We start from the raw sequence: 10,733 nt of genomic DNA, 5'->3' as shown, positions 1-10,733 counted from the left end.
AGGCAAAGAGGCTGCAGTCCGCATGTCCCGCAGAGTCCTACACTCCGCTGTGAGCCCAGCAGAGACACTGAGCCCCAGCAGTGCCTTTGTGGATGCTGGTTTTGCATCCCAGACACTCTGGGTCCCCTGGAGGCAGAGACAGGGAGAGGAGGTAGGCTGTCCCCCACGTGCGCGGCTGGTATAACCTTCCAGCTTCAGTTTCCTTGTCCTCCGCCCTAATCTCAGATGTGTTGGGAAGAGAAAATGGGGAGCTGGAGGCGCTGGAGCCGGGCACAGAGGGAGGCCTGCTGGCAGCTGAGGGGCACAGCCATGGGGTGGGACTGTGGGTCAGGGAACTGACCTCACTCCCTTTGATTGCGGAAACCTTGGTGCCAAGATGCTCTGGGCCCCACCTGCTGGGGCTGAGATCCAGAGGCCAGAGATCCAGATCCAGAGGCTGAAGTCCCCAGCAGCCGGGGGTGACGGTCCAGCCCGGCACACAGCTGGAGCAGGGGGGCACGGGAGGTGGGGTGACACCGGGTCAGTCACTCCGTAGATCTAGCTGCCAGATCCTGTCTGCCAATGGGGCTGGAAAGAGTGGCAGCCGGCCAGGCACATGGCTCAGAGGGCTGGGGTCTGCTCCACATGACCTTAGCACTGTGGGGTGCTGTCTCCCCCACCCAGAGTGTCTGGGGCTGGAGGGACAGTACAGGGGTTAGGCACTTGCCTCGTATGCACCAACCCCAACTCAGATCCCAGCATACTCCTATGGTCCCAAGCACCATTGGGTGTGAACAACAACAGCAGCAGCAAAGTGTCCCTGTAGGACTGTTGGGTCAGGGCCTTCTGAAATCCCATGGGGGACAAGATGATAGACCTACATGCCCGAGGTTCCCCAAGGGAGTGGGGTGACACCAGGCGGCCTGGGTCAAAGGGTGCAGGAGGCTGCAACCCGGTGGGGCCGCAGTGAATTACCCCAAAGGCCGCTGCAGGATGAGGGCAGGTCTCTGTCCGCTGGGCCACAACCCCGAGGGGCCTGTGGACAGCCAGGTGCTCCGGGCTCCCTGTGCCCTTCCCCTGCCTCCCTGGGCCAGCGGTTGACTGGCGCGCACTGAGCTTCTTTGCGCTCCCCTGCACGGAGCGGGCCCCAGAGCTCATGCCGGGCGACTGCGGAGGCTGCGCGGGGCTGTGGCCAGCATGTTCGTAGAGGAGCGTCCAGGCAGGGAGCCAAGCCTTCGGTGCAGGGGTGGGGTGGGGGACGGGCGGTCTCTGGGGCTGGGGCTGCAGAGCTCTCTCGCGTTTCCTGGGGTCCTGGGGTCTGGGCGGGCCCGCACTCATCCCCTCTCCTCCCGCCCCGACGCAGACGCAGACTTCGGGGCGCTCCCGGAGACTCTCTGCTTCCACGCCGAGGCCAAGGGCGCGCAGGTGCTCCTGGACGAGCGGCGGCGGGTGGCGGGCAGGCGCGCCACGTTCCACGACGGCATCGTGTTCAGCCAGCGGCCGGTGCAGCCCCGCGAGCGGGTGGCGCTGCGCGTGCTGCGCAACGAGGGCCGCTGGCAGGGCGGCCTCCGCGTGGGCTTCACGCGCCTGGACCCCGCGCGCGTGTCGGCGTCCTGCCTGCCGCCCTTCGTGTGTCCCGACCTGGAGCAGCAGAGCCCGACGTGGGCCGCGCAGCTGCCCGAGCTCTGCGTGCTCGCCGGGAGCGTGGTCAGCTTCTGGGTGAACCAGCGCGGCTGGCTCTTCGCAGAGGTCAACGCGGGTCCCCCACTCCTGCTGCGCAAAGACCTGCGCATGGGCGCCCCGCTCTGGGCCGTGATGGACGTGTACGGGACCACCAAGGCCATCGAGTTGCTGGGTGAGGCGAGGGGCGGAGCCTCGGCACATCCCCTGAATCCCCTGGGAGGCGGAGTGAGGTCAGAGTCTCTGCACCCCCAACCTGGTGCTCTTGGTTTTTTGTTTTTTTTTTTTTTGCTTTTTGGGTCACACCAGCATTGCACAGGGGTTACTCTTGGCTTATGTACTCAGGAATTACTCCTGGAGGTGCTCAGGGGACCATATGGGATACTGGGAATCGAACCCGGGTCGGCAGCTTGCAAGGCAAATGCCCTACCCACTGGGCTATTGCTCCAGTCCCAACCTGGTGCTCTTGGAAGAACGTGCCTTCCTTCCTACTCAATCCGTTTCTCCATCATCATCATCATCATCATTTCGTGCCCAGTACCCGACATAAACACTGGCACTGGTCTCTCAGAACGATGAGGATGTGCGATCAGTTCCACAACATCTGCTACAGGGCTGACAGTTTCACGGAGGAAGAACTTTGGGGGTGGGGAGTTCACTAGGGAACAAGGGACATGAGCATGAGTTCGAGGAGCAGAAGAGGCCAGACATTCCCACAGAAAGAGCAGAAATAAGAACTATCCCTCCAGCTGCGAGGGGGAGGGGACATGTGAGAGCAGGTCCCCCAAGGAGCCCTCTATGCGGCATTGCTGGTATTGGTGGCCCTGGCCTTGTAGGAGCTGTCGAGGCCCTAGAAATACCTGTTTTCAATATCACTGTTACCACTGTGCTGAGCCCCTTCTGACGTGCTGTCCGAGGGGCCACAAGCCCCTGTCTCCCTGGCCCTGGGGGCTTCTGATGGGCTTTTAGGTGGAGACTGCGGGTAATGCTGCTGGGTTGGCAGGCAGCCACTGTGGCTTGGCGGAAGGGCAGGCGCAGGGATTCTCTGCTGGTTCAGCTTGGGGAGGAATGGGCAGGACAGACCCTACGGCCAGGGAGGAGCCCTAGAAAAAGAGGTGATGGATTCTGTCCCTGGGTGGGGGCCTGACTTGGTGTGCCCTGGACAGGCCTGAGTGTCTCTGCCTCTGTCTTAGATTCTACAGCCAACATCATCCCAACACCCAGGCCTCAGCTCGCGGATGGTGACTCTCCTCAAGCGCCTGAGGGTAAGAGGTTTCCCTAGCCTCCAGGACTCCCTGAAGACACCAGTCCCGGGGCAGCCAGTGGACACGGGCCCTGGGAGCTCAGTAAAATCTTTTCAAGTCATGCTGAGGCTCTCACAGACTCAGGCCAAAAGACCCTGCCCTGACAACTGAACAGCTGAAAGTACCCTAAAATCTGCCTTCTAGAATGTTCACTCACTTCGTAAATTATAAGAGCATATTCCTCAACAGATTTCATTCTGTCCCTGCCTTTAAGAAGCTATCCAGGGGCTGGAGCAATAGTACAGTGGATAGAGTACTTGCTTTGCACGGGGGTCGACCCAGCTTCAATCCCTGGCATCTCTATATGGCCCCCCGAGCACCACCAGGAGTGATCCCTAAACACAGAGCCAGGAGTATCCTCTGAGCACTGCTGGGAGTGCCTTGCTCTACCTCCTTCCCCTAACCAGCCCCTCCCACCCCAAAAGAAGACAGTAAGAAAGAAAAAAATCACCCTTCCTCTCTGTTTGAAGGTTTCCCCACCCCAGTCTGTAGTCACACATGGGGATTCCTTTCCATTTCTTCCCTTTTCTGTTTTGTTTTTTGGTTTTTGGTCCACACCTGGTGATGCTCAGGACTTACTCCTGACTCTGCACTCAGGAATCACTCCTGGCAGTGCTCAGGGAACTTGACAGGATGCCAGGAATTGAACCCAACCTGGCTGAGTGCAAGGCAAGCACCTTAACCACTGTGTTATCTCTCTGGCCCTACCTTTCCATTTTTTTCCTAAATCATATTTGCAAGATGTTATCTATGTCACTGATGTTCTTCTTACTTTCCCCCACTTGATTTCTTCGTGAGCATTTTTTCCTTTCTTTCTTTCTTTCTTTCTTTCTTTCTTTCTTTCTTTCTTTCTTTCTTTCTTTCTTTCTTTCTTTCTTTCTTTCTTTCTTTCTTTCTTTCTCTATTTCTTCCTTCCTTTTTTTTCTTTTTTTCTTTTTGGGTCACACCTGGTGATGCACAGGATCACTCCTGGCTCTGCACTCAGGAATTACCCCAGGCGGTGCTCAAGGGACCATATGGGATGCTGGGAATTGAACCCGGGTCGGCCGAGTGCAAGGCAAACGCCCTACCCACTGTGCTATCGCTCCAGCCTCGCCTCGTGAGCATTTTCTCCCAACGAATGTTCTTCAAACTTGAAGGCACTGTTTTCTGTGCTGGACTTTGCCTTGGTCACCAGGCCCCATGGGTCACTCATCTGTGCTGTCACCCTCTAGATGCAGAGGACTGCACCATCTGCTTCCACCACACCGCTGACACCTTCTTGGTCCCCTGCGGCCACCCCCACTTCTGCAGCCACTGTGCCTGGCGGGTCTTCAGGGAGACAGCCACATGCCCGCTGTGCCGAAGCGAGATCCAGGAGGTGGGCTCCCTCTGCCTGCTCCAGGGACTCAGGGACGCCCCTGAGTCCATGCAGGTGAAAGATTGGACCTAGCCCTGAACGCTGCTCCCACAGGGGGTGTGATGGGCAGCTCTGCCTCTTTCCAGAGAAGATTCAGGAAGAGTCTGAAGTCTGAAGTCTGTTACTGGGGTGGCAGAGGTTGAAGGACACTGGGGCACTGGCGCTTTCCGTCTCCACCACAGCATGGGGCCAGTGGTGCAAGGAGGAGCTCCTCCTTCTGGAACTTTCCTTAGGGGGGTAGGTAACCAGCTGCAGAGCAGGGCCTTAGGTCAGAGGGGCACCTCCCGGGGCTGCCCACCGCAGGGGCTTGGTGCGCGCTGTGCACAGCCCGAGAGGCAGTGGGCACATGCCCTCATGCTCTGGGCCGTGGATCTGAGTGAGCGTCCGTCTGTCCTGCCGTGAAACTGGCACAGAGCCTGCACACATGGCCTTGCCCCTTCCCTTACTGTTTCCTGAGAGGTGCAAATAAAATGTTTTATGAATGATTTTGTGGTGAATATGTCTCGTTGGTGGCCATCACTGGGAGTGGGTGGAGCCATGGCAGGTCGGGATGTTAGGACATTTGGGGACATACTGTCCTGTCCTCCTCAGACACTGCTGGGCTTGTGGCCACGGGAATTGGGGGTCTCTGAGAACACAGCCCTGGGGACCCTACCCCCATCCCAGACATAACTGGGCTTTGCTCTGGTTGTCCTAGACGTGGGGTTGGCCGAGGTGCTGGCTCCTGAATGAAGGGGCTGGCTTGGATCCCCGTCAGCAGGTGGGGGGTGCACATAACACCTGGACCTTTGGGGGGGTCTCTAGTCTGTTCTCTAGGGGGAGAGCTAAAACAGGGCTTTGGATCTATTTTTATTGTACTAGAAACCACGCTAATAGGCACCTCTGGAGATGCCCACACACCCCACCCGCAGGGACATTGGTGGGTGAGGTGGCCTGAGCCTCCTCTCCCACCGAGGCCTGGCCTGGACACTTCTGCTTCCTCCTCTGGACAGTGGAAGTGAAGTACTTGTCTCGTTAGTGAGTAGTGAAGAAAGTGAGGAGTAGGTTTTCAGGTCAAAGGATGTTCTCAAATCTCTCCACTTTCTTCCTAGAAAAAGCCATTTTTTTTTTGCTTTTTCTACAAGCTAAAAAAAGCCATCCCTGAATATCCTGGAAAAGACTTGGGGGTGTCTGAGACTTAGGGGTGCCTCCTAGAGCAAAGCTCAGGGTCCTGGAAGCCTCTCTCCTCTGACCAAGCCCCCCACACCCCCATTCACCCTAATACTTTATTTATTTATTTATTTATTTTTGCTTTTTTTTTTTTTTTTTTGTCACACCCGGTGATGCAAAGGGGTTACTCCTGGCTCTGCACTCAGGAATTACTCCTGGTGGTGCTCGGGGGACCTATGGGATGCTGGGAATCGAACTCGGGTCGGCCGCGTGCAAGGCAAACGCCCTACCTGCTGTGTTATTGCTCCAGCCCCTCACCCTAATATTTTTGAATGATTCGTAAGAGATGCTGTGACTTACAGAAAATAATAAATAAATATAGGGTCATTATAGAATATACATGAATATATAAACTATATAGAACACTACTGAATATATATATATATATATATATATATATATATATTACTCTCTATATATCTGTATACTGCTCACCCATGTATGGGCATCGTCCACATTCCTAGCTAACACCGAGTGTTGAATGCAGTATGTTAATGGAGGAAAAGTTGGTGGGGATGGGCCTACAGGAGGGAACCTGCAGGAGGGTGGATGGTGGAGTCTGAGTCTCACAGGTTTCCTGGAGTCCAAAGGCCGAGGTCACTGAACACGGATCCTGGCTCTGCGATGGAGCCTTCCTGCCTCAGTAATAAAAGCCCAAGAGGACTGGGTTTACAGTACTTCCAAGTCGGTGAGACTGGAAAGATTTGGGGGAGAATGGTGCCCCTAGCTTGTATAAAGCAGCAACTGATCCCCGTACCTTGCCCCATGCCCCTCTTCTATCGAGCATTTTATTTATTTGTTTTTGTGGGGGAGGGGTGATGTGTGGGGAGACCCACCCAGTGGTGCTCAGACTTTACTCCTGACTCTGGGCTTAGAGATCACTCCTGGATGTACTGAGAGGAACATGTGGAGTGTAAACTGTGTGCAAGGCAAGCAGCCTACTGGCCAGAAATATTATCACTTCAGCCTTGACATTAGTGGGGTATTTTTTTCCGTGTGTGTGTGTGTGTGTGTGTGTGTGTGTGTGTTGGGGGTCACTCCTGGCAGGTATTGGAGGACCTGCCACTCCCACTGCCACCCCCAGCAGGTAAGGGACTTGTCTTGCTTGTCACTGACCCAAATACAGTCCTTGGCAACATACATGGTCCTCTGAACATTGCCAGGAGTGATCCCTGAGCCCAGCAAAACCAAACCAGCAAATAAAAACACAACAGCACCAACAAACGCTGGCAGAAGCACCTAATATTCATAAAGTCACCTGATATTATAGAAAAGATTCATCGTTTTTGTTTGTTTTTGTGGTGCCAGGTATTGAACTCATGGTTTTGTACATGCAAGGGAAGTGCTCTACTATAAGCCCTGGCCTTGACCTCGAAGACTATGTTAAAAAAAAAAAAGCACAGAAAGGCAAAAATAGGAAAGGAAGAACGTGGCACAGGGAGCAATTGCCCCAAGGACTGTCCCCAAGGGAGGCCCCGTGCTGGACTCACCGGACAAACGTTTTCCTTCCCCTCCACCCACATCTAAAGCGCATGTGATTTCCCATGGCTTACCACCAAAATTCAAAAGTCTACTTCTATGTATCACCCCTCGGCCCTTCGTAACCCAGCATCCTCTGGCCACCTCAGCTCTGCTGCCCCCATCCATGGTGTGAGAGGAATACCCAGGAACAGTAGAATCAGGGCCCAGGACGAATAGCCCCCGAATAGCCCCCAGTTGGAAGCCTGCCTCAAGGGTTGGGGGAGACGGCAGTTGGAACAGAGAAGGGACCCTTATGACAATGATGGTTGGAAGGGATTTCTCCGGATGGGAGATATGTGCTGAAAGTGGGTAAGGGACCAAACCTCCTGATGGCCTCTCTGAAAGGAGAAGGAGAGAGAGAGAGAGAGAGAGAGAGAGAGAGAGAGAGAGAGAGAGAGAGAGAGAGAGAGAGAGAGAGGTGGGGGTGACAAAAGGGATATGGAAGATATTGGTGGTGGGAAATTAATACACACTGTTGGAGGGATGGGTGTTGGAACATTGTATGAATGAAACCAGATCAGGAAAGCTTTGTTACTGTATCTCACTGTGTTTCAATTAAAAAAGTTAATTTAAAAAATAACCCTGTGGGGGCTGGAGCGACAGCACAGTGGGTAGGGCGTTTGCCTTGCACTCGGCTGATCCGGGTTCGATTCCCAGCATCCTCTATGGTCCCCTGAGCACCGCCTGGGGTAATTCCTGAGTGCAGAGCCAGGAGTAACCCCTGAGCATCGCCGGGTGTGACCCAAAAAGCAAAAAAAAAAAAAAAAACCCACTGTGATCTACAAAGTGATTCATGGTTGATTTTTAGACATATAATATGTAACACCAGTTCAACCACCAGTACCAACTTCCCTCCACCAGTGTTCCCAGGTTCCCTCCCATAGCCACCGACCCCTCCAGCTTGCTCTCTTGACAGGCACCTTTTTAAATTTGGTTGTTAAAGTTTGGGTCTCTTGATTTCAGTATTGTTGACTCTGTAGTTTGGGTATTTGGCTCTATCATTTTTTAACACCACCTTTATTTTATTTTTTAATTTTAATTTTATTTTTAGGGCTGGAGCAATAGCACAACAGGTAGGGCATTTGCCTTGCATGCGGCCAACCTGGGTTTGATTCCTCCATCCCTCTCAGAGAACTTGGCAATCTACTGAGAGTATCCTGCCTGCACGGCAGAGCCTGGCAAGCTACTGATGGCGTATTTGATATGCAAAAAACAGTAACAAGTCTCATAATGGAGACGTTACTGGTGCCCACTTGAGCTAATCGATGAGCAATGGGACGACAATGCTATAATTTTATTTTTATAAAGTTGTCCACAATAATTTATTGCATTCAATATTCCAACACTAATCCTACCACCATTACACCTTCCCACCACCATATTTCAAAATTTCCCACTACCACCCATTCTGCCCCCAAAACAAGTCATAAATGATTTATTTTGTATTGCTTATTACGAATAATCCACTAAAAGTCATCCAAAATTTTTTTCATAGATGAAAGTGTGAAGATTGTTGTATCTGACCCTGAAGCCACTAAATCCTTTTATAAGAGATTAGTAACATGTTGTTACCAGTTGAACTTTGTGTATTAATTTTTGTTTTTGATTGAGAGTGGTTGCCTTCTACTTTACACCCCATAAAATGTGGTGTACTACACTTGGTACATCAGTGTAGTAGAGTAAGAATTAAAAAATTTTAAATAGGATGATGGACTGGAGTGATGGTACAATGGGTAGGGCATTCGCCTTGCACGCAGCCGACCCAGGTTTGATTCATCCGTCCCTCTTGGAGAGCCCAGCAAGCTACCGAGAGTATTTCTTTTTCTTTTTTTTTTTGCTTTTTGGGTCACACCCAGCGATGCTCAGGGGTTACTCCTGGCTTTGCACTCAGGAATTACTCCTGGCGGTGCTTGGGGGACCATATGGGATGCCGGGGATAGAACCCGGGTCGGCCGCGTGCAAGGCAAACGCCCTACCCGCTGTGCTATCGCTCCGGCCCCTACCGAGAGTATTCCACCTGCACAGCAGAGCCTGGCAAGCTACCGTGGCATATTTGCTATGCCAAAAACAGTAACAAGTCTCAAAATGGAAACGTTACTGTTGCCCACTCGAGCAAATCGATGAGCAACGGGATGACAGTGACAGTGATAGTGAAATAGGATGATACAACTGGAGGTGACTTTGGGGTCCGGAGGCATCTCTGCAGCTAGATTCTCTCTTCTGAGATTTATTTGTGAGTCTTTGTATCATGACTGTTGATGAGCTTATATGGTGCCAGAGATAGTTTGTGGGCATGACTGCCCGGCTCCCGGAAGAACAGGGAGATGGGGGTAGGCCGCCTATTCCCGACTCCCTAAGAGCCTGGAGATTTCAGTCACAAAAGCCTGAGTTTTTCAGCAGATTCATTCTCATGGATGAGGCTCACCCCAAGCCTGTGGAGATTCTCCATGAGCATGGTAGTGATTGGGTTCTGGAGGGTTTTGGCTGCTGGGCTATGTTGGAGTGGGTAGGGGGGACTCACCCACCCCTCTCCTGGTTGCCCTGGATGAGGCTCAGCCTGGAGCGGGGTCTGGAGACATCTCTGCAGCTTGATGCTCTCTTTCAATATTTGTTAACACCACCTTTATACCTGACTCTCTTCTCCTGATCCCAATGCTTTCATCATGTGTCTTTTCCTCCTCCCCTGGCCAAAGACTTTCAACCAGGTGTTATAAATGTGTCCAAAATTGTAAAAGGAATCACATCTAAAGAATTAAAGAATTGGGAGCCGGAAAGATAGTTCAACGAGTTACATGCAGCTGACCCAGGTTGATCCCTGACATCTCATGTGGTCCTTCAAGCACTGCCAGCAGTAATTCCTGAGTGCAGAGCCAGGAGCAAAACCTAAACATAACCAGGTGTGACTCAAAAGGCTTTAAAAAATAAATTAAATAATTGGCACAAAGACTCCTGTATTTTCCGAGTTTGCTACTGAGTGAGATGAGATCAGTCAGAATAGTAAAGTAAAATTTAGTAAGCTAAAATGATACCTTTATTCAGGGATATACTTTTATTGGCATTGGGGTCCTTCTCTGTTGCTATTTGTCTCCTTCCCTGGGCCCTAGGGAGGCACCCAGAGGGCCCTCACAAGGAAAATTCTGTCCGAATATAGGAAGTCAGTTACCACGTGGTCTGTTCTCTGGGGTGACGCTCATGCTTGCATTATTCTTTTTGCCCAAACTGGTCACGGGCCCCCAGAGGGAGGCCACAAAGGGAGAAAGAGCACAAACAGTGAGAGGAGGAGTCACTCACTACTTGGGTAATTTTGATAAATAGGCAGTTCAAATCTAGCTACGATAGTCATAAATATTTTGGACTCTTCACTCATAAATATTAGGACCTTCTTGAAACTTTTCGTGCTCAAGGCTCACTGGGTATAAATGAGGACACATTCTTCTAATTCCTTGTCATCTTCCTGAAAACTTTGGTGCTTTAAGATTTTTTACTTTTATCACTTATTTATTTGGGTTATTTGGGGCCACATCCAGCAGAGCTCAGGGCTGGCTCCTGGTTCTGGGCTCAGGGCTGACTCCTGGCAGGGCTTAGGGGGCCACATGTGGTGCTGAGAATTGAAACCAGGTTGGTCACATACAAGGCAAGTG

The 10,733-nt window shown here is 52.1% G+C and overlaps 1 protein-coding gene across 1 annotated transcript; it reads left to right on the top strand.

Moving 5' to 3' along the window:
* The first annotated feature begins 376 nt into the window (after positions 1 to 376).
* Positions 377 to 4,395, top strand: NEURL3 (neuralized E3 ubiquitin protein ligase 3). Its single transcript, XM_055121323.1, has 4 exons — positions 377 to 458; positions 1,343 to 1,834; positions 2,853 to 2,924; positions 4,178 to 4,395. The coding sequence occupies exons 1-4, from the start codon at positions 377 to 379 to the stop codon at positions 4,393 to 4,395; spliced, it is 864 nt and encodes a 287-aa protein (XP_054977298.1).
* The last annotated feature ends 6,338 nt before the right edge of the window (positions 4,396 to 10,733 follow it).

Source organism: Sorex araneus, chromosome X, assembly GCF_027595985.1.
Source record: "Sorex araneus isolate mSorAra2 chromosome X, mSorAra2.pri, whole genome shotgun sequence".
NCBI lineage: Eukaryota > Metazoa > Chordata > Mammalia > Eulipotyphla > Soricidae > Sorex > Sorex araneus.
This window is presented reverse-complemented; position numbering and strand designations above follow the sequence as displayed.